Source organism: Dendrobates tinctorius, unplaced genomic scaffold (assembly GCF_039654945.1).
Source record: "Dendrobates tinctorius isolate UK_male_01 unplaced genomic scaffold, ASM3965494v1 ptg000179l, whole genome shotgun sequence".
Classification (NCBI taxonomy): domain Eukaryota; kingdom Metazoa; phylum Chordata; class Amphibia; order Anura; family Dendrobatidae; genus Dendrobates; species Dendrobates tinctorius.
In genome coordinates, this window is record NW_027361846.1 from 204,356 (window position 1) to 229,031 (window position 24,676).

Here is a 24,676-nt window from a genome sequence, read left to right on the forward strand (position 1 = left end):
TATAGAGGGCCATGAGTGAGGTACTGTGCTGTGCCGTGAAGCGGCTCTGGATATAGAGGGCCATGAGTGAGGTACTGTGCTGTGCCGTGAAGCAGCTCTGGATATAGAGGGCCATGAGTGAGGTACTGTGCTGTGCCGTGAAGCAGCTCTGGATATAGAGGGCCGTGAGTGAGGTACTGTGCTGTGACGTGAAGCAGCTCTGGATATAGAGGGCCGTGAGTGAGGTACTGTGCTGTGCCGTGAAGCAGCTCTGGATATAGAGGGCCGTGAGTGAGGTACTGTGCTGTGCCGTGAAGCAGCTCTGGATATAGAGGGCCGTGAGTGAGGTACTGTGCTGTGCCGTGAAGCAGCTCTGGATATAGAGGGCCATGAGTGAGGTACTGTGCTGTGCCGTGAAGCGGCTCTGGATATAGAGGGCCATGAGTGAGGTACTGTGCTGTGACGTGAAGCAGCTCTGCATATAGAGGGCCGTGAGTGAGGTACTGTGCTGTGCCGTGAAGCAGCTCTGGATATAGAGGGCCATGAGTGAGGTACTGTGCTGTGCCGTGAAGCGGCTCTGGATATAGAGGGCCATGAGTGAGGTACTGTGCTGTGACGTGAAGCAGCTCTGGATATAGAGGGCCATGAGTGAGGTACTGTGCTGTGCCGTGAAGCAGCTCTGGATATAGAGGGCCATGAGTGAGGTACTGTGCTGTGCCGTGAAGCAGCTCTGGATATAGAGGGCCATGAGTGAGGTACTGTGCTGTGCCGTGAAGCGGCTCTGGATATAGAGGGCCATGAGTGAGGTACTGTGCTGTGCCGTGAAGCGGCTCTGGATATAGAGGGCCGTGAGTGAGGTACTGTGCTGTGACGTGAAGCAGCTCTGGATATAGAGGGCCGTGAGTGAGGTACTGTGCTGTGCCGTGAAGCAGCTCTGGATATAGAGGGCCGTGAGTGAGGTACTGTGCTGTGCCGTGAAGCAGCTCTGGATATAGAGGGCCGTGAGTGAGGTACTGTGCTGTGCCGTGAAGCAGCTCTGGATATAGAGGGCCGTGAGTGAGGTACTATGCTGTGCCGTGAAGCAGCTCTGGATATAGAGGGCCGTGAGTGAGGTACTGTGCTGTGCCGTGAAGCAGCTCTGGATATAGAGGGCCATGAGTGAGGTACTGTGCTGTGCCGTGAAGCGGCTCTGGATATAGAGGGCCATGAGTGAGGTACTGTGCTGTGACGTGAAGCAGCTCTGGATATAGAGGGCCGTGAGTGAGGTACTGTGCTGTGCCGTGAAGCGGCTCTGGATATAGAGGGCCGTGAGTGAGGTACTGTGCTGTGACGTGAAGCAGCTCTGGATATAGAGGGCCGTGAGTGAGGTACTGTGCTGTGCCGTGAAGCAGCTCTGGATATAGAGGGCCGTGAGTGAGGTACTGTGCTGTGCTGTGAAGCAGCTCTGGATATAGAGGGCCGTGAGTGAGGTACTGTGCTGTGCCGTGAAGCAGCTCTGGATATAGAGGGCCGTGAGTGAGGTACTGTGCTGTGCCGTGAAGCAGCTCTGGATATAGAGGGCCGTGAGTGAGGTACTGTGCTGTGCCGTGAAGCAGCTCTGGATATAGAGGGCCATGAGTGAGGTACTGTGCTGTGCCGTGAAGCGGCTCTGGATATAGAGGGCCATGAGTGAGGTACTGTGCTGTGACGTGAAGCAGCTCTGGATATAGAGGGCCGTGAGTGAGGTACTGTGCTGTGCCGTGAAGCGGCTCTGGATATAGAGGGCCGTGAGTGAGGTACTGTGCTGTGACGTGAAGCAGCTCTGGATATAGAGGGCCGTGAGTGAGGTACTGTGCTGTGCCGTGAAGCAGCTCTGGATATAGAGGGCCGTGAGTGAGGTACTGTGCTGTGCTGTGAAGCAGCTCTGGATATAGAGGGCCGTGAGTGAGGTACTGTGCTGTGCCGTGAAGCAGCTCTGGATATAGAGGGCCGTGAGTGAGGTACTGTGCTGTGCCGTGAAGCAGCTCTGGATATAGAGGGCCGTGAGTGAGGTACTGTGCTGTGCCGTGAAGCGGCTCTGGATATAGAGGGCCATGAGTGAGGTACTGTGCTGTGCCGTGAAGCGGCTCTGGATATAGAGGGCCGTGAGTGAGGTACTGTGCTGTGACGTGAAGCAGCTCTGGATATAGAGGGCCGTGAGTGAGGTACTGTGCTGTGACGTGAAGCAGCTCTGGATATAGAGGGCCGTGAGTGAGGTACTGTGCTGTGCCGTGAAGCAGCTCTGGATATAGAGGGCCATGAGTGAGGTACTGTGCTGTGCCGTGAAGCGGCTCTGGATATAGAGGGCCATGAGTGAGGTACTGTGCTGTGCCGTGAAGCGGCTCTGGATATAGAGGGCCATGAGTGAGGTACTGTGCTGTGCCGTGAAGCGGCTCTGGATATAGAGGGCCATGAGTGAGGTACTGTGCTGTGACGTGAAGCGGCTCTGGATATAGAGGGCCATGAGTGAGGTACTGTGCTGTGCCGTGAAGCGGCTCTGGATATAGAGGGCCATGAGTGAGGTACTGTGCTGTGCCGTGAAGCGGCTCTGGATATAGAGGGCCATGAGTGAGGTACTGTGCTGTGCCGTGAAGCAGCTCTGGATATAGAGGGCCATGAGTGAGGTACTGTGCTGTGCCGTGAAGCGGCTCTGGATATAGAGGGCCATGAGTGAGGTACTGTGCTGTGACGTGAAGCAGCTCTGGATACAGAGGGCCATGAGTGAGGTACTGTGCTGTGCCGTGAAGCAGCTCTGGATATAGAGGGCCGTGAGTGAGGTACTGTGCTGTGCCGTGAAGCAGCTCTGGATATAGAGGGCCGTGAGTGAGGTACTGTGCTGTGCCGTGAAGCAGCTCTGGATATAGAGGGCCGTGAGTGAGGTACTGTGCTGTGCCGTGAAGCGGCTCTGGATATAGAGGGCCATGAGTGAGGTACTGTGCTGTGCCGTGAAGCAGCTCTGGATATAGAGGGCCATGAGTGAGGTACTGTGCTGTGACGTGAAGCAGCTCTGGATACAGAGGGCCATGAGTGAGGTACTGTGCTGTGCCGTGAAGCGGCTCTGGATATAGAGGGCCATGAGTGAGGTACTGTGCTGTGACGTGAAGCGGCTCTGGATATAGAGGGCCATGAGTGAGGTACTGTGCTGTGCCGTGAAGCAGCTCTGGATATAGAGGGCCATGAGTGAGGTACTGTGCTGTGCCGTGAAGCGGCTCTGGATATAGAGGGCCATGAGTGAGGTACTGTGCTGTGACGTGAAGCAGCTCTGGATACAGAGGGCCATGAGTGAGGTACTGTGCTGTGCCGTGAAGCAGCTCTGGATATAGAGGGCCATGAGTGAGGTACTGTGCTGTGCCGTGAAGCGGCTCTGGATGCGGAGGGCCGAGAGTGAGGTACTGTGCTGTGCCGTGAAGCAGCTCTGGATATAGAGGGCCATGAGTGAGGTACTGTGCTGTGCCGTGAAGCAGCTCTGGATATAGAGGGCCGTGAGTGAGGTACTGTGCTGTGCCGTGAAGCGGCTCTGGATATAGAGGGCCATGAGTGAGGTACTGTGCTGTGACGTGAAGCAGCTCTGGATACAGAGGGCCATGAGTGAGGTACTGTGCTGTGCCGTGAAGCGGCTCTGGATATAGAGGGCCATGAGTGAGGTACTGTGCTGTGACGTGAAGCGGCTCTGGATATAGAGGGCCATGAGTGAGGTACTGTGCTGTGCCGTGAAGCAGCTCTGGATATAGAGGGCCATGAGTGAGGTACTGTGCTGTGCCGTGAAGCAGCTCTGGATATAGAGGGCCATGAGTGAGGTACTGTGCTGTGCCGTGAAGCAGCTCTGGATATAGAGGGCCATGAGTGAGGTACTGTGCTGTGCCGTGAAGCGGCTCTGGATGCGGAGGGCCGAGAGAGAGCGATATGGCGATGTGTTGCGAGGGCCGTCAGACGGACAGCGCGCAGAAATAAACTTGGACCTGTTGTACTCAGTACCTGCCTCCATCTTGTCTCTGTCTCGTCTCTGCGCGGTAAGAAGAGGGACCACCCCCCAGCTCGCCCCCCCACCAACCCTACACCCCCATCAGAGGTCATGGGGAGGCAGGTGGTAGCAGCTGGTTAAGAATGGAACTGGACTTGTTTATATATTATATGTTCACTGCGAAAGCGCCAATAACCTACACTGAAGCAAAAGTAGCCGTTGTCTTGCCCATCAATTATCAAGGAATTGTGTGATCTCCCTGACAACTGGTGGCAGCGGTGGGATATATTCCTGATCTCCCTGACAACTGGTGGCAGTGGTGGGATATATTCCTGATCTCCCTGACAACTGGTGGCAGCGGTGGGATATATTCCTGATTTCCCTGACAGCTGGTGGCAGCGGTGGGATATATTCCTGATTTCCCTGACAGCTGGTGGCAGCGGTGGGATATATTCCTGATCTCCCTGACAACTGGTGGCAGCGGTGGGATATATTCCTGATCTCCCTGACAACTGGTGGCAGCGGTGGGATATATTCCTGATTTCCCTGACAGCTGGTGGCAGCGGTGGGATATATTCCTGATTTCCCTGACAGCTGGTGGCAGCGGTGGGATATATTCCTGATCTCCCTGACAACTGGTGGCAGCGGTGGGATATATTCCTGATCTCCCTGACAACTGGTGACAGCGGTGGGATATATTCCTGATTTCCCTGACAGCTGGTGGCAGCGGTGGGATATATTCCTGATCTCCCTGACAACTGGTGGCAGCGGTGGGATATATTCCTGATTTCCCTGACAACTGGTGGCAGCGGTGGGATATATTCCTGATCTCCCTGACAACTGGTGGCAGCGGTGGGATATATTCCTGATTTCCCTGACAACTGGTGGCAGCGGTGGGATATATTCCTGATTTCCCTGACAGCTGGTGGCAGCGGTGGGATATATTCCTGATCTCCCTGACAACTGGTGGCAGTGGTGGGATATATTCCTGATTTCCCTGACAGCTGGTGGCAGCGGTGGGATATATTCCTGATTTCCCTGACAGCTGGTGGCAGCGGTGGGATATATTCCTGATCTCCCTGACAACTGGTGGCAGCGGTGGGATATATTCCTGATCTCCCTGACAACTGGTGGCAGCGGTGGGATCTATTCCTGATCTCCCTGACAACTGGTGGCAGCGGTGGGATATATTCCTGATCTCCCTGACAACTGGTGGCAGTGGTGGGATATATTCCTGATTTCCCTGACAGCTGGTGGCAGCGGTGGGATATATTCCTGATCTCCCTGACAACTGGTGACAGCGGTGGGATATATTCCTGATCTCCCTGACAACTGGTGGCAGCGGTGGGATATATTCCTGATCACCTTAAAAACAACTGGTGGCAGCGGTGGGATATATTCCTGATCTTCCTGACAACTGGTGGCAGCGGTGGGATATATTCCTGATCTCCCTGACAGCTGGTGGCAGCGGTGGGATATATTCCTGATCTCCCTGACAACTGGTGGCAGTGGTGGGATATATTCCTGATCTCCCTGACAACTGGTGACAGCGGTGGGATATATTCCTGATCTCCCTGACAACTGGTGGCAGCGGTGGGATATATTCCTGATCTCCCTGACAACTGGTGGCAGCGGTGGGATATATTCCTGATCTCCCTGACAACTGGTGGCAGAGGTGGGATATATTCCTGATCTCCCTGACAACTGGTGGCAGCGGTGGGATATATTCCTGATCTCCCTGACAACTGGTGGCAGCGGTGGGATATATTCCTGATCTCCCTGACAACTGGTGGCAGTGGTGGGATATATTCCTGATCTCCCTGACAACTGGTGGCAGCGGTGGGATATATTCCTGATCTCCCTGACAACTGGTGACAGTGGTGGGATATATTCCTGATCTCCCTGACAACTGGTGGCAGTGGTGGGATATATTCCTGATCTCCCTGACAACTGGTGGCAGCGGTGGGATATATTCCTGATCTCCCTGACAACTGGTGACAGCGGTGGGATATATTCCTGATCTCCCTGACAACTGGTGACAGCGGTGGGATATATTCCTGATCTCCCTGACAACTGGTGGCAGCGGTGGGATATATTCCTGATCTCCCTGACAACTGGTGGCTGCGGTGGGATATATTCCTGATTTCCCTGACAACTGGTGGCAGCGGTGGGATATATTCCTGATCTCCCTGACAACTGGTGACAGCGGTGGGATATATTCCTGATCTCCCTGACAACTGGTGACAGCGGTGGGATATATTCCTGATCTCCCTGACAACTGGTGGCAGCGGTGGGATATATTCCTGATCTCCCTGACAACTGGTGGCAGCGGTGGGATATATTCCTGATCTCCCTGACAACTGGTGGCAGCGGTGGGATATATTCCTGATCTCCCTGACAACTGGTGGCAGCGGTGGGATATATTCCTGATCTCCCTGACAACTGGTGGCAGTGGTGGGATATATTCCTGATCTCCCTGACAACTGGTGACAGGGGTGGGATATATTCCTGATCTCCCTGACAACTGGTGGCAGCGGTGGGATATATTCCTGATCTCCCTGACAACTGGTGGCAGCGGTGGGATATATTCCTGATCTCCCTGACAACTGGTGGCAGCGGTGGGATATATTCCTGATCTCCCTGACAACTGGTGGCAGCGGTGGGATATATTCCTGATCTCCCTGACAACTGGTGGCAGTGGTGGGATATATTCCTGATTTCCCTGACAACTGGTGGCAGCGGTGGGATATATTCCTGATCTCCCTGACAACTGGTGGCAGCGGTGGGATATATTCCTGATCTCCCTGACAACTGGTGGCAGCGGTGGGATATATTCCTGATTTCCCTGACAACTGGTGGCAGCGGTGGGATATATTCCTGATCTCCCTGACAACTGGTGGCAGCGGTGGGATATATTCCTGATCTCCCTGACAACTGGTGGCAGCGGTGGGATATATTCCTGATTTCCCTGACAACTGGTGGCAGCGATGGGATAAATTCCTGATCTCCCTGACAACTGGTGGCAGCGGTGGGATATATTCCTGATTTCCCTGTCAATTGGTGGCAGTGGTGGGATATATTCCTGATTTCCCTGACAACTGGTGGCAGCGGTGGGATATATTCCTGATTTCCCTGACAACTGGTGGCAGCGGTGGGATATATTCCTGATCTCCCTGACAACTGGTGGCAGCGGTGGGATATATTCCTGATCTCCCTGACAACTGGTGGCAGCGGTGGGATATATTCCTGATTTCCCTGACAACTGGTGGCAGCGGTGGGATATATTCCTGCTCTCCCTGACAACTGGTGGCAGTGGTGGGATATATTCCTGATCTCCCTGACAACTGGTGACAGTGGTGGGATATATTCCTGATTTCCCTGACAACTGGTGACAGTGGTGGGATATATTCCTCATTTTCCTGACAACTGGTGGCAGTAGTGGGATATATTCCTGATCTCCCTGACAACTGGTGACAGTAGTGGGATATATTCCTGATATCCCTGACAACTGGTGACAGTGGTGGGATATATTCCTGATCTCCCTGACAACTGGTGGCAGTGGTGGGATATATTCCTGATCTTCCTGACAACTGGTGGCAGCGGTGGGATATATTCCTGATTTCCCTGACAACTGGTGGCAGCGGTGGGATATATTCCTGATCTCCCTGACAACTGGTGGCAGTGGTGGGATATATTCCTGATCTCCCTGACAACTGGTGGCAGCGGTGGGATATATTCCTGATCTCCCTGACAACTGGTGGCAGCGGTGGGATATATTCCTGATATCCCTGACAACTGGTGACAGCGGTGGGATATATTCCTGATCTCCCTGACAACTGGTGGCAGTAGTGGGATATATTCCTGATCTCCCTGACAACTGGTGGCAGCGGTGGGATATATTCCTGATCTTCCTGACAACTGGTGGCAGCGGTGGGATATATTCCTGATTTCCCTGACAACTGGTGGCAGCGGTGGGATATATTCCTGATCTCCCTGACAACTGGTGGCAGTGGTGGGATATATTCCTGATCTTCCTGACAACTGGTGGCAGCGGTGGGATATATTCCTGATTTCCCTGACAACTGGTGGCAGCGGTGGGATATATTCCTGATCTCCCTGACAACTGGTGGCAGTGGTGGGATATATTCCTGATCTTCCTGACAACTGGTGGCAGCGGTGGGATATATTCCTGCTCTCCCTGACAACTGGTGGCAGTGGTGGGATATATTCCTGATCTCCCTGACAACTGGTGGCAGCGGTGGGATATATTCCTGATTTCCCTGACAACTGGTGGCAGCGGTGGGATATATTCCTGATCTCCCTGACAACTGGTGGCAGCGGTGGGATATATTCCTGATTTCCCTGACAACTGGTGGCAGCGGTGGGATATATTCCTGATCTTCCTGACAACTGGTGGCAGCGGTGGGATATATTCCTGATCTCCCTGACAACTGGTGACAGTGGTGGGATATATTCCTGATCTCCCTGACAACTGGTGACAGTGGTGGGATATATTCCTGATTTCCCTGACAACTGGTGGCAGTAGTGGGATATATTCCTGATTTCCCTGACAACTGGTGACAGTGGTGGGATATATTCCTGATCTCCCTGACAACTGGTGACAGTGGTGGGATATATTCCTGATTTCCCTGACAACTGGTGGCAGTAGTGGGATATATTCCTGATTTCCCTGACAACTGGTGACAGTGGTGGGATATATTCCTGATCTTCCTGACAACTGGTGGCAGCGGTGGGATATATTCCTGATCTCCCTGACAACTGGTGACAGTGGTGGGATATATTCCTGATCTCCCTGACAACTGGTGACAGTGGTGGGATATATTCCTGATTTCCCTGACAACTGGTGACAGTGGTGGGATATATTCCTCATTTTCCTGACAACTGGTGGCAGTAGTGGGATATATTCCTGATCTCCCTGACAACTGGTGGCAGTAGTGGGATATATTCCTGATCTTCCTGACAACCTGTGGCAGCGGTGGGATATATTCCTGATTTTCCTGATAACTGGTGTCAGCGGTGGGATATATTCCTTATTTTCCTGACAACTGGTGGCAGCGGTGGGATATATTCCTCATTTTCCTGACAACTGGTGGCAGCGGTGGGATATATTCCTGACAATTTCGTGGCAGCGGTGGGATATATTCCTTATTTTCCTGACAACTGGTGGCAGCGGTGGGATATATTCCTGATCTCCCTGACAACTGGTGGCAGCGGTGGGATATATTCCTTATTTTCCTGACAACTGGTGGCAGCGGTGGGATATATTCCTCATTTTCCTGACAACTGGTGGCAGCGGTGGGATATATTCCTGACAATTTCGTGGCAGCGGTGGGATATATTCCTCATTTTCCTGACAACTGGTGGCAGCGGTGGGATATATTCCTGACAATTTCGTGGCAGCGGTGGGATATATTCCTCATTTTCCTGACAACTGGTGGCAGCGGTGGGATGTATTCCTGACAATTTCGTGGCAGCGGTGGGATATATTCCTTATTTTCCTGACAACTGGTGGCAGCGGTGGGATATATTCCTGATCTCCCTGACAACTGGTGGCAGCGGTGGGATATATTCCTTATTTTCCTGACAACTGGTGGCAGCGGTGGGATATATTCCTCATTTTCCTGACAACTGGTGGCAGCGGTGGGATATATTCCTGACAATTTCGTGGCAGCGGTGGGATATATTCCTCATTTTCCTGACAACTGGTGGCAGCGGTGGGATATATTCCTGACAATTTCGTGGCAGCGGTGGGATATATTCCTTTTTTTCCTGACAACTGGTGGCAGCGGTGGGATATATTCCTCATTTTCCTGACAACTGGTGGCAGCGGTGGGATATATTCCTGACAATTTCGTGGCAGCGGTGGGATATATTCCTTATTTTCCTGACAACTGGTGGCCGCGGTGGGATATATTCCTCATTTTCCTGACAACTGGTGGCAGCGGTGGGATATATTCCTGACAATTTCGTGGCAGCGGTGGGATATATTCCTTATTTTCCTGACAACTGGTGGCAGCGGTGGGATATATTCCTGACAATTTCGTGGCAGCGGTGGGATATATTCCTGATCTCCCTGACATGTGGCAGCGGTGGGATATAGGGGGTTAGTGATCTGGTTTAAGCAATCATTCCTATCACTGAAATGTCGCCCGGTCCCTGCGAGGATTCGGTGCAGAGTTTTGAGGATCGGACTCAGAAGTTACCCCCCCCTCTCTTGTATTTCTGTCCTGTCTTTTGTATGTTAGGAACAACTTCCAGGTGCTGATTTCATGCATAAACTGGTAATTTATTAGAAAGTTCCAATGTAGTCAGTTTCATGTGTTTAGACATATGCGCTTGGCTTACATGACAGCAAAATCAATCAACGTTTCGGTCAAAAAATCTCTTCCTAAATCCCAGTTTTGCCGTATAGAATAGTATCTGATAGCTCTGTTCGTACTATTCAGTGTTGAGACCATCAATATCTCCTAGAAAGTACCACACCGAGAGCGGTTTTTGTTAACACCTTTCACCCATTTTCTCAATGCTTTAATGGCATTATTAAAAAACATTGGCCTATCCTTAAAGGATCTTATCCGAACATTGCTGAATCCTCCTTTAAAACCGAATAATCTACGCGAGTCATTGGTTCGAGCTGATATTGGATCAACATCACGCGGGGATGCAGAAACTTTTTTAAGTTCACCACGTAAGGGAACATACCCATGCCTCCATTGTTTTTCCTTACATATTGGACGATGTTTTTCTGGAAGGCACTGTACATTGGGCAGCCCTTTACCACATTATTCTGTCTTTTGCATGGCCACCATGGCTGCTGTTCGGGAGGCATGGTACAACCAGCAAACCAGGGAGATTTTTGCTGAGAGCAAATGACTACCGTACTATTGCATTTGGAAGCGGAGCAAGTCCCTCACACGAGCTCTGATGAAGGGGAGGTGAGCCAATACCTGGACCGTGCACCTGCATGGGTCCCACCTCTGGATACAGGCCTCATCAGAAAACAGGGTAGCATGGATCTGATGGGATGACTGAAGCTTATTGAGCAATACTGAGAAAGAGCCGCGCGTCGGGCCGAACAACAGTACGAGTTTTAGATGGCCCGGCTCCAATGGTCGTCATTCCCCTTTGCACCACCCATTCCAGAGAGCATGGTACAGCCAAGCCCCATATTGGAAGAGGATGAGGACCTTGACAGCTTCCTTACAGCCTTACCGACCGCACCAGAGCCCACCTGCACAATAGGCCAATGGGCGGGGACAATGAGGCCATCAAAAAGACCTTGATAAGCAAATTTTACCTCATTCCTGAGATATACCGGTGGAAGTTCTGCAAGATCCAGCGAAAGATCAGGAAACCTGCACGGCCCTCTCCAACCACTAGAGTCGCCATCTATGCTCCGGGGTGATGTTGCTGAGAAACTAGTAGTACCAGTAGTGAGAATCAGTGCTAGGTGAGATGGGGACAGACAAGAGGACCATGAGGAAGGTCACAACGCACTCTGACATGATCGGCGACTCCGTTCATGTCTCATCTAATGCAGTACCTGTGTAAGAAAGTGCAGATGCAGGACCTGGTATCAAGATCGTATCACCTGCAGACTAAAGGCCCGTCACACACAGCGATCTCGCTGGATCTCGCAGGATCAGCGACCGGCCCCCCTGCCGGGTATCGCTGATCGTGCTCGAGCGGCCTGGGCCATTTTTTCATAGTTGCTCTCCCGCTGGCCAGCGTGCATCGCTGCGTGTGGCAGCGGGAACCAACGATCAGTGACGCTCCCAGCGCTCTAAGCAGACGCTGGGAGCTGGTATCCTAGGTAATTATCGGGTTACTAAGCGGCGCGCGTCACTTAGTTACCGGATGTGTACCTTAGAAACCTGCGTGTTGGCAGCTCCCGGCGCGAGCAAGCTGGTTTCTAAGGTACACATCGGGTAACTAAGTGACGCGCGCCGCTTAGTAACCCGATAATTACCTTAGAGACCAGCATCCTCGCTGGTGCTGACCGCTGGTGAAGCTGCCTGTTTGACAGCTCCCCGGCGATCCTGACAAGGTCGTATCGTTGTCGGGATCGCTGGTGCATCTTTATGTGTGACGGGGCCTTAATGGTTTGTGTGAACAATTCAGTGGAGCCTTTAAGCAGATGCGTATATGGATCCCGTCACCAGAATTAGCGCTGTTAACCTGCAGATATCGGGTTAATCTGCAGGTTAACAGCGTTCAACTCCTGTGCTGACTGACACTGGCTCTACATTGCAGCTGGCTGAACGGTGACTGAACCGGTGTCATGTCGGACACTGTTTGCACCAGGGTGTCCGGCAGACAGCGGTAATACCCCATCCTACCACTTGGTTCTCAGCGGCGCTGGTTGGTCTTCTGATCCGGCTTGGATTGGGTTAACCAGGTTGTCATTCTGGCTGAGGGCTTAGCCACGCCTCTCTTTAAATTGCCCTGTGTGACTATGGGCGTCGCCGACTATAGCTCTTGCCTTGTGCTAGCGATACCGGTCTGCAGTGGTGGTCTAAGGAGCATACGGTTTCTGGTGTAGTATATTCCGTTGTTGCCATTTTGCCTCCCTGTGTTGTATTTTTTGGTTGCCCTTGCACATTACTGTATTCCCCTGTGTGTACGCGGTGTGGTGCGTTTCCCTTACCCTTGTCCATACTTATTTGTGGGGTCTGGTGTTTGGTCTCCTCACTGGTTGGAGGGTGGTGGGTTCAGCTTAGGGCTGGACAGGAGACAAGGACAGGGTGGAGGCCCAGGCAGGCACACCTTCAGTGTAAACCCTGGGTTGAGGGACAGACAGGGTTTCCCCTAGTCTGAGGGACACCGCAGGGGCCCCGGGGTTTCAGCCTAAAGTTATCTAGGCTTCCCATGACAACCGGTGCCGCCCCATCTCAATGACTGAATACCAAATGCTGGTGGGGAGAATAAAGACCATTTTCTCCCCTCTGCATTCAGCTACCTGCAGGCGCCAGACAGCATCATAATGCTATTAACCTGCTGATTAACCCCATATCTTCAGGTTAACAGCGTTATGTCTGGTGATAGGTTCCTTTTAAGATGTTGGCGTCACATGGGCATGACTGGCAGTGGTAACTCCAACACCTACTGTTTTCTTACAGAAAGGTACCACAGGCCTTAACAGGGTTCTCCCCCTTTGAGCTTCTGTACAGCAGACGAGTCCATTGGCCGCTTGGTCTAGTAAGGGAATCCTGGGAAGGAGAACTGGTCACCCCTGAAGTGTCCATCATCAAGTATGTCATGCAGTTTCATGAAAAAATGCAGTGACTCGGCTCGTCCATGAGAACATGGTGCAGGCCCAGGCCATCCATGAGCTGTGGTACAACCAGGATGCCTGGGAGTGAGTGTACGAACTGGGTCAGAAGGTGTGGGTCCTAGTCCTATTTGCTCAGAACAAGCTTCAGGTGGCCTGGGAAGGTCCAAACCTCATGCATCAGTGTCTCAATTCTGTCAATTATGTGGTCACCATTGACCATGCCAAGAAGAGGCAGAAAGTCTTCCATGTTAACATGGGTATAGCTCATCTTGACAGGGAAGCCTGCATCCTTTCTGTGTGTAACCTCCCCGAGTCCTGTGGATTTGCTAGCAGCAGCCTAGGGCTGAGAGTCTATTGAGGATTTGCAATTGAACCCGCAGCTATCTGTGAACCAGAGGTCCCATCTGCAGCAGGTACTCCGGCCCTTTCTGGTCACCTTCACTTGTGTACCAGGTATGTCGCAGCTAGGACACCACCAGGGAGACCCAAGGGATCACCCAGCAGTCTGCATACCGTGTCTCCCTAGAGGTGAAAAATGACATCCAAAGGGAGATATAAGAAATGCTGTGCTTGGGGGTGATCCAAAAGTGTGTGGACCTTGCCTGGACTTCTGGTCCCGTGTGGTCTATAGGAGGCTAATTGCCATCACAGCCCCCTATGCATACCCAACGCCATATATCAGTAAGCTGCTGGATTGCTTAGCCAGTTCCTGTTATTTAGACATCATCGACTTGAGTCAGGGTACTGGCCGATTCCCATGTCCAAGGAGGCACATGAAAAGTCCTTTAACACACCATTTCGATTGTACGAATACCTTGTCTTGCCCTTTGGGATGAAGAATCTTCCAGCCACCTTCCAGCAATTAGTGTACCAGCTGTTCAAGGGGCTAGATAGGTTTGCCAACGTTTTGGTGGATGGCATTGCCGTCTTCAGTCCCACCTGGAAGAAGCACCTGTCACAGGTGCTCAGGTGGCTCCATGGTGCTGTTCTGACCATTAAACCGGGAAAGTGCCAAATAGGCATGATGGAGGTGCAGAACCTCGGTCACAGAGTAGGTTGCGGTAACCTGAAGCTAGAGCCGGGGAAGGTAGATTCTGTCGCCTTCTGGCCTACCACAAAGACCTAAAGCAGGTGATGTTCTTTTGGGTTACGACATGATACTATAGAAAATTTGTCTTTGTGTCAGTGTGTTGGGATTTTTTGTAGGTCATTTCTAACATTTTATAGTCAATAAAGTTTAAATATTGTAAATTAATTCTTGTTCTGATTTCAGTCTTCGCACACATTTTGTATTGTTTTTTTCTGTCTTCAGTGCCTTTTGGCCTTTTGGGACATCTTTCAATTTTCTGGATTACAAATTTTCATTCGCTTATAAAAGGGCAATACTTAACTCAGAAAACCCCTTCCCATTTCATGCTATCAGCAATGGCTCCACATGGAAGAGAAATGTTACAAGGCCTGAGACAGAAAATAATTTCATCATACAAGAAAGGAGAAGGCTACAAGAAGATCAGCGAAGCTTTACTTATCAATCAGATACTGGAGAAAAAGTGATACAGAAATGTAACAAGGGTGGCGCTGCAGCATTTCAGAGACGTCCAGGAGACCACAGAAGATACCACCTAAACTGGAGCATCTTCTGATCAGAAGCAATGAAAACAATTGATATGTAAGTTCCCTACAGTTATCTAAAGAAGTAGAAAGCCAAACTGGTGTGAGTATTTTCCATGACACAAAACGACATATACACTGCATAGGAATGGTATGCATGGAGGGCGTCCATGCATAAAAAAGCCACCTACAATATGCCAGGGCCCATACTGAAAATATGAAGATCACTGGACTCTATACTCTGAAGCGATAAGACCAAGAGCAATGTGTGTACAACCGATGGCTTCAAAACTGTATGGCATTGCAAAGGTGAGGAGTAAAAAGAACAATGCACAGTGCCTACAATGAGACATGGTGGCGGCAGTCTCCTTATGTGGGGCATATGAGTGTCGAGGGGCTGCATGTCATTGATGAGATCATGAATTCACAGATATACTGCTCTATAGTGAAATCGAAGATGCTGCCATCACTCCGGGCCCTTGATAGATGACCACTTTTGCAATGTGACAGTGATACAAAACACACATCTGTTGCATTTCTGAAGAATAACAAGGTAACAGTGAATCGGTATCTCCTGATCTCACCATAACCGCACACGTATGGGGAGTTCTGAAGAGACAGGTTGTCATCACTTTCCAGATAGGCTCTAGAAGAGCTCGTTCTGAAGAATGGAAACGTTCGGATTCGGTTCCGAATGCGATAGGAATCATATATTATTTTTGCAATATTCGCCGATCACAGCTGAACGTCATTAGAGTCAATGGGAGTAGAAATTACCGAATGTGTTCGGAAACGATCATAAGACAAACATTTGGCACGAATAGGGTACCAATGAGGCAAAATCAGATTCCGGGACATAATCCGAACAGTAACCTGTTCCTTCTTGGCCTAGGAGACATTGTGTCATATTTAAAAATCATGGCCGTCACTCAGTTTTGCATCAACTAATTTGAATAAAACTGAAGCTTTTGTAATGAAAGTTATATTATTAGCTTACATGTTATGGGTTAAAAAAATGTTCTATGAAACTCAGTTTTGCAAAATTTTGGAAATTATTTTTGCTTTCAGTGAGATATTGATTCAAACCTTATGCTGAGCACTGTAGATTGTCCTTAGGGCTAATCATGAAGCTCTTCTCTCCTCAGCGCCCTGGGATGCCCTCTGGGGCCCGAATGCCACATCAGGGTGCTCCCATGGGCCCTCCAGGACCCCCATTTGGTGGAAGTCCCTCTGTACGTCCTGGAATTCCACCTGCAGTAATGGAACCAAGCAGGAAACGCTCAGCTCCACCACAAGTTCAGCAGCAAACGACCCCCACGCAGGGTCGGAGCAGAAGGTGAGTGGGGAAATCTCCAGACCATGAAATGGCATAAACTCGGTAACAAGACAATAACTCTTCACTCTTCTATTCCCAATATTTAGCACAAAGAGGCGGAAGATGGCAGACAAGATCCTACCTCAGCGGGTGAGTTAAACATATCACCAATAAACACTGCATCAGGTCACACCCTCCTGTGAGTACAGTTCCTCATTATCAGGTCACACCCTCCTGTGAGTACAGCTCCCCTTTATCAGGTCACACCCTCCTGTGAGTACAGCTCCCCTTTATCAGGTCACACCCTCCTGTGAGTACAGTTCCTCATTATCAGGTCACACACTCCTGTGAGTACAGCTCCCCTTTATCAGGTCACACCATCCTGTGAGTACAGTTCCTCATTATCAGGTCACACCCTCCTGTAAGTACAGCTCCCCTTTATCAGGTCACACCATCCTGTGAGTACAGTTCCTCTTTATCAGGTCACACCCTCCTGTAAGTACAGCTCCCCTTTATCAGGTCACACCCTCCTGTAAGTACAGCTCCCCTTTATCAGGTCACACCATCCTGTGAGTACAGTTCCTCATTATCAGGTCACACCCTCCTGTAAGTACAGCTCCCCTTTATCAGGTCACACCATCCTGTGAGTACAGTTCCTCTTTATCAGGTCACACCATCCTGTGAGTACAGTTCCTCTTTATCAGGTCACACCCTCCTGTGAGTACAGTTCCTCATTATCAGGTCACACCCTCCTGTGAGTACAGTTCCTCATTATCAGGTCACACCCTCCTGTGAGTACAGTTCCTCATTATCAGGTCACACCCTCCTGTGAGTACAGTTCCTCATTATCAGGTCACACCCTCCTGTGAGTACAGCTCCCCTTTATCAGGTCACACCCTCCTGTGAGTACAGCTCCCCTTTATCAGGTCACACCCTCCTGTGAGTACAGCTCCCCTTTATCAGGTCACACCCTCCTGTGAGTACAGCTCCCCTTTATCAGGTCACACCCTCCTGTGAGTACAGTTCCTCATTATCAGGTCACACACTCCTGTGAGTACAGCTCCCCTTTATCAGGTCACACCATCCTGTGAGTACAGTTCCTCATTATCAGGTCACACCCTCCTGTAAGTACAGCTCCCCTTTATCAGGTCACACCATCCTGTGAGTACAGTTCCTCTTTATCAGGTCACACCCTCCTGTAAGTACAGCTCCCCTTTATCAGGTCACACCCTCCTGTAAGTACAGCTCCCCTTTATCAGGTCACACCATCCTGTGAGTACAGTTCCTCATTATCAGGTCACACCCTCCTGTAAGTACAGCTCCCCTTTATCAGGTCACACCATCCTGTGAGTACAGTTCCTCTTTATCAGGTCACACCATCCTGTGAGTACAGTTCCTCTTTATCAGGTCACACCCTCCTGTGAGTACAGTTCCTCATTATCAGGTCACACCCTCCTGTGAGTACAGTTCCTCATTATCAGGTCACACCCTCCTGTGAGTACAGTTCCTCATTATCAGGTCACACCCTCCTGTGAGTACAGTTCCTCATTATCAGGTCACACCCTCCTGTGAGTACAGCTCCCCTTTATCAGGTCACACCCTCCTGTGAGTACAGCTCCCCTTTATCAGGTCACACCCTCCTGTGAGTACAGCTCCCCTTTATCAGGTCACACCCTCCTGTGAGTACAGCTCCCCTTTATCAGGTCACACCCTCCTGTGAGTACAGTTCCTCATTATCAGGTCACACACTCCTGTGAGTACAGCTCCCCTTTATCAGGTCACACCATCCTGTGAGTACAGTTCCTCATTATCAGGTCACACCCTCCTGTAAGTACAGCTCCCCTTTATCAGGTCACACCATCCTGTGAGTACAGTTCCTCTTTATCAGGTCACACCCTCCTGTAAGTACAGCTCCCCTTTATCAGGTCACACCCTCCTGTAAGTACAGCTCCCCTTTATCAGGTCACACCATCCTGTGAGTACAGTTCCTCATTATCAGGTCACACCCTCCTGTAAGTACAGCTCCCCTTTATCAGGTCACACCATCCTGTGAGTACAGTTCCTCTTTATCAGGTCACACCATCCTGTGAGTACAGTTCCTCTTTATCAGGTCACACCCTCCTGTGAGTACAGTTCCTCATTATCAGGTCACACACTCCTGTGAGTACAGCTCCCCTTTATCAGGTCACACCATCCTGTGAGTACAGTTCCTCATTATCAGGTCACACCCTCCTGTAAGTACAGCTCCCCTTTATCAGGTCACACCATCCTGTGAGTACAGTTCCTCTTTATCAGGTCACACCCTCCTGTAAGTACAGCTCCCCTTTATCAGGTCACACCCTCCTGTAAGTACAGCTCCCCTTTATCAGGTCACACCATCCTGTGAGTACAGTTCCTCTTTATCAGGTCACACCATCCTGTGAGTACAGTTCCTCTTTATCAGGTCACACCCTCCTGTGAGTACAGTTCCTCATTATCAGGTCACACCCTCCTGTGAGTACAGTTCCTCATTATCAGGTCACACCCTCCTGTAAGTACAGCTCCCCTTTATCAGGTCACACCATCCTGTGAGTACAGTTCCTCATTATCAGGTCACACCCTCCTGTAACTACAGCTCCCCTTTATCAGGTCACACCATCCTGTGAGTACAGTTCCTCATTATCAGGTCACACCCTCCTGTAAGTACAGCTCCCCTTTATCAGGTCACACCATCCTGTGAGTACAGTTCCTCTTTATCAGGTCACACCATCCTGTGAGTACAGCTCCCCTTTATCAGGTCACACCCTCCTGTGAGTACAGCTCCCCTTTATCAGGTCACACCATCCTGTGAGTACAGTTCCTCTTTATCAGGTCACACCCTCCTGTGAGTACAGTTCCTCATTATCAGGTCACACCCTCCTGTGAGTACAGTTCCTCATTATCAGGTCACACCCTCCTGTAAGTACAGCTCCCCTTTATCAGGTCACACCCTCCTGTGAGTACAGCTCCCCTTTATCAGGTCACACCCTCCTGTGAGTACAGTTCCTCATTATCAGGTCACACACTCCTGTGAGTACAGCTCCCCTTTATCAGGTCACACCATCCTGTGAGTACAGTTCCTCATTATCAGGTCACACCCTCCTGTAAGTACAGCTCCCCTTTATCAGGTCACACCATCCTGTGAGTACAGTTCCTCTTTATCAGGTCACACCCTCCTGTAAGTACAGCTCCCCTTTATCAGGTCACACCCTCCTGTAAGTACAGCTCCCCTTTATCAGGTCACACCATCCTGTGAGTACAGTTCCTCATTATCAGGTCACACCCTCCTGTAAGTACAGCTCCCCTTTATCAGGTCACACCATCCTGTGAGTACAGTTCCTCTTTATCAGGTCACACCATCCTGTGAGTACAGTTCCTCTTTATCAGGTCACACCCTCCTGTGAGTACAGTTCCTCATTATCAGGTCACACACTCCTGTGAGTACAGTTCCTCATTATCAGGTCACACCCTCCTGTGAGTACCGTTCCTCATTATCAGGTCACACCCTCCTGTGAGTACAGTTCCTCATTATCAGGTCACACCCTCCTGTGAGTACAGTTCCTCATTATCAGGTCACACCCTCCTGTGAGTACAGCTCCCCTTTATCAGGTCACACCCTCCTGTGAGTACAGCTCCCCTTTATCAGGTCACACCCTCCTGTGAGTACAGTTCCTCATTATCAGGTCACACACTCCTGTGAGTACAGCTCCCCTTTATCAGGTCACACCATCCTGTGAGTACAGTTCCTCATTATCAGGTCACACCCTCCTGTAAGTACAGCTCCCCTTTATCAGGTCACACCATCCTGTGAGTACAGTTCCTCTTTATCAGGTCACACCATCCTGTGAGTACAGTTCCTCTTTATCAGGTCACACCCTCCTGTGAGTACAGTTCCTCATTATCAGGTCACACACTCCTGTGAGTACAGTTCCTCATTATCAGGTCACACCCTCCTGTGAGTACAGTTCCTCATTATCAGGTCACACCCTCCTGTGAGTACAGTTCCTCATTATCAGGTCACACCCTCCTGTGAGTACAGTTCCTCATTATCAGGTCACACCCTCCTGTGAGTACAGCTCCCCTTTATCAGGTCACACCCTCCTGTGAGTACAGCTCCCCTTTATCAGGTCACACCCTCCTGTGAGTACAGTTCCTCATTATCAGGTCACACACTCCTGTGAGTACAGCTCCCCTTTATCAGGTCACACCATCCTGTGAGTACAGTTCCTCATTATCAGGTCACACCCTCCTGTAAGTACAGCTCCCCTTTATCAGGTCACACCATCCTGTGAGTACAGTTCCTCTTTATCAGGTCACACCCTCCTGTAAGTACAGCTCCCCTTTATCAGGTCACACCCTCCTGTAAGTACAGCTCCCCTTTATCAGGTCACACCATCCTGTGAGTACAGTTCCTCATTATCAGGTCACACCCTCCTGTAAGTACAGCTCCCCTTTATCAGGTCACACCATCCTGTGAGTACAGTTCCTCTTTATCAGGTCACACCATCCTGTGAGTACAGTTCCTCTTTATCAGGTCACACCCTCCTGTGAGTACAGTTCCTCATTATCAGGTCACACACTCCTGTGAGTACAGCTCCCCTTTATCAGGTCACACCATCCTGTGAGTACAGTTCCTCATTATCAGGTCACACCCTCCTGTAAGTACAGCTCCCCTTTATCAGGTCACACCATCCTGTGAGTACAGTTCCTCTTTATCAGGTCACACCCTCCTGTAAGTACAGCTCCCCTTTATCAGGTCACACCCTCCTGTAAGTACAGCTCCCCTTTATCAGGTCACACCATCCTGTGAGTACAGTTCCTCATTATCAGGTCACACCCTCCTGTAAGTACAGCTCCCCTTTATCAGGTCACACCATCCTGTGAGTACAGTTCCTCTTTATCAGGTCACACCATCCTGTGAGTACAGTTCCTCTTTATCAGGTCACACCCTCCTGTGAGTACAGTTCCTCATTATCAGGTCACACCCTCCTGTGAGTACAGTTCCTCATTATCAGGTCACACCCTCCTGTAAGTACAGCTCCCCTTTATCAGGTCACACCATCCTGTGAGTACAGTTCCTCATTATCAGGTCACACCCTCCTGTAAGTACAGCTCCCCTTTATCAGGTCACACCATCCTGTGAGTACAGTTCCTCATTATCAGGTCACACCCTCCTGTAAGTACAGCTCCCCTTTATCAGGTCACACCATCCTGTGAGTACAGTTCCTCTTTATCAGGTCACACCATCCTGTGAGTACAGCTCCCCTTTATCAGGTCACACCCTCCTGTGAGTACAGCTCCCCTTTATCAGGTCACACCATCCTGTGAGTACAGTTCCTCTTTATCAGGTCACACCCTCCTGTGAGTACAGTTCCTCATTATCAGGTCACACCCTCCTGTGAGTACAGTTCCTCATTATCAGGTCACACCATCCTGTGAGTACAGTTCCTCTTTATCAGGTCACACCATCCTGTGAGTACAGTTCCTCTTTATCAGGTCACACCATCCTGTGAGTACAGTTCCTCTTTATCAGGTCACACCCTCCTGTGAGTACAGTTCCTCATTATCAGGTCACACCCTCCTGTGAGTACAGTTCCTCTTTATCAGGTCACACCCTCCTGTAAGTACAGCTCCCCTTTATCAGGTCACACCATCCTGTGAGTGCAGTTCCTCATTATCAGGTCACACACTCCTGTGAGTACAGTTCCTCTTTATCAGGTCACACCCTCCTGTGAGTACAGTTCCTCATTATCAGGTCACACCCTCCTGTGAGTACAGTTCCTCATTATCAGGTCACACCCTCCTGTAAGTACAGCTCCCCTTTATCAGGTCACACCATCCTGTGAGTACAGTTCCTCATTATCAGGTCACACCTTCCTGTAAGTACAGCTCCCCTTTATCAGGTCACACCATCCTGTGAGTACAGTTCCTCTTTATCAGGTCACACCCTCCTGTAAGTACAGCTCCCCTTTATCAGGTCACACCCTCCTGTAAGTACAGCTCCCCTTTATCAGGTCACACCATCCTGTGAGTACAGTTCCTCATTATCAGGTCACACCCTCCTGTAAGTACAGCTCCCCTTTATCAGGTCACACCATCCTGTGAGTACAGTTCCTCTTTATCAGGTCACACCATCCTGTGAGTACAGTTCCTCTTTATCAGGTCACACCCTCCTGTGAGTACAGTTCCTCATTATCAGGTCACACACTCCTGTGAGTACAGTTCCTCATTATCAGGTCACACCCTCCTGTGAGTACAGTTCCTCATTATCAGGTCACACCCTCCTGTGAGTACAGTTCCTCATTATCAGGTCACACCCTCCTGTGAGTACAGTTCCTCATTATCAGGTCACACCCTCCTGTGAGTACAGCTCCCCTTTATCAGGTCACACCCTCCTGTGAGTACAGCTCCCCTTTATCAGGTCACACCCTCCTGTGAGTACAGTTCCTCATTATCAGGTCACACACTCCTGTGAGTACAGCTCCCCTTTATCAGGTCACACCATCCTGTGAGTACAGTTCCTCATTATCAGGTCACACCCTCCTGTAAGTACAGCTCCCCTTTATCAGGTCACACCATCCTGTGAGTACAGTTCCTCTTTATCAGGTCACACCCTCCTGTAAGTACAGCTCCCCTTTATCAGGTCACACCCTCCTGTAAGTACAGCTCCCCTTTATCAGGTCACACCATCCTGTGAGTACAGTTCCTCATTATCAGGTCACACCCTCCTGTAAGTACAGCTCCCCTTTATCAGGTCACACCATCCTGTGAGTACAGTTCCTCTTTATCAGGTCACACCATCCTGTGAGTACAGTTCCTCTTTATCAGGTCACACCCTCCTGTGAGTACAGTTCCTCATTATCAGGTCACACACTCCTGTGAGTACAGCTCCCCTTTATCAGGTCACACCATCCTGTGAGTACAGTTCCTCATTATCAGGTCACACCCTCCTGTAAGTACAGCTCCCCTTTATCAGGTCACACCATCCTGTGAGTACAGTTCCTCTTTATCAGGTCACACCCTCCTGTAAGTACAGCTCCCCTTTATCAGGTCACACCCTCCTGTAAGTACAGCTCCCCTTTATCAGGTCACACCATCCTGTGAGTACAGTTCCTCATTATCAGGTCACACCCTCCTGTAAGTACAGCTCCCCTTTATCAGGTCACACCATCCTGTGAGTACAGTTCCTCTTTATCAGGTCACACCATCCTGTGAGTACAGTTCCTCTTTATCAGGTCACACCCTCCTGTGAGTACAGTTCCTCATTATCAGGTCACACCCTCCTGTGAGTACAGTTCCTCATTATCAGGTCACACCCTCCTGTAAGTACAGCTCCCCTTTATCAGGTCACACCATCCTGTGAGTACAGTTCCTCATTATCAGGTCACACCCTCCTGTAAGTACAGCTCCCCTTTATCAGGTCACACCATCCTGTGAGTACAGTTCCTCATTATCAGGTCACACCCTCCTGTAAGTACAGCTCCCCTTTATCAGGTCACACCATCCTGTGAGTACAGTTCCTCTTTATCAGGTCACACCATCCTGTGAGTACAGCTCCCCTTTATCAGGTCACACCCTCCTGTGAGTACAGCTCCCCTTTATCAGGTCACACCATCCTGTGAGTACAGTTCCTCTTTATCAGGTCACACCCTCCTGTGAGTACAGTTCCTCATTATCAGGTCACACCCTCCTGTGAGTACAGTTCCTCATTATCAGGTCACACCATCCTGTGAGTACAGTTCCTCTTTATCAGGTCACACCATCCTGTGAGTACAGTTCCTCTTTATCAGGTCACACCATCCTGTGAGTACAGTTCTTCTTTATCAGGTCACACCCTCCTGTGAGTACAGTTCCTCATTATCAGGTCACACCCTCCTGTGAGTACAGTTCCTCTTTATCAGGTCACACCCTCCTGTAAGTACAGCTCCCCTTTATCAGGTCACACCATCCTGTGAGTGCAGTTCCTCATTATCAGGTCACACACTCCTGTGAGTACAGTTCCTCTTTATCAGGTCACACCCTCCTGTGAGTACAGTTCCTCATTATCAGGTCACACCCTCCTGTGAGTACAGTTCCTCATTATCAGGTCACACCCTCCTGTAAGTACAGCTCCCCTTTATCAGGTCACACCATCCTGTGAGTACAGTTCCTCATTATCAGGTCACACCCTCCTGTAAGTACAGCTCCCCTTTATCAGGTCACACCATCCTGTGAGTACAGTTCCTCTTTATCAGGTCACACCCTCCTGTAAGTACAGCTCCCCTTTATCAGGTCACACCCTCCTGTAAGTACAGCTCCCCTTTATCAGGTCACACCATCCTGTGAGTACAGTTCCTCATTATCAGGTCACACCCTCCTGTAAGTACAGCTCCCCTTTATCAGGTCACACCATCCTGTGAGTACAGTTCCTCTTTATCAGGTCACACCATCCTGTGAGTACAGCTCCCCTTTATCAGGTCACACCATCCTGTGAGTACAG

The 24,676-nt window shown here is 50.3% G+C and overlaps 1 protein-coding gene across 3 annotated transcripts in view; it reads left to right on the top strand.

Moving 5' to 3' along the window:
- Nucleotides 1-24,676, top strand: part of SMARCD3 (SWI/SNF related BAF chromatin remodeling complex subunit D3) — a 346,153-nt gene that overhangs the window by 141,787 nt on the left and 179,690 nt on the right. For all 3 annotated transcript variants that reach the window (XM_073551701.1, XM_073551702.1, XM_073551700.1), the window contains exons 2-3: nucleotides 16,010-16,200; nucleotides 16,287-16,329. In XM_073551701.1, the coding sequence (XP_073407802.1) occupies nucleotides 16,019-16,200; nucleotides 16,287-16,329 (225 nt within the window). In that variant the 5' untranslated portion in view covers nucleotides 16,010-16,018. The remainder of the gene's footprint in view (nucleotides 1-16,009; nucleotides 16,201-16,286; nucleotides 16,330-24,676) is intronic.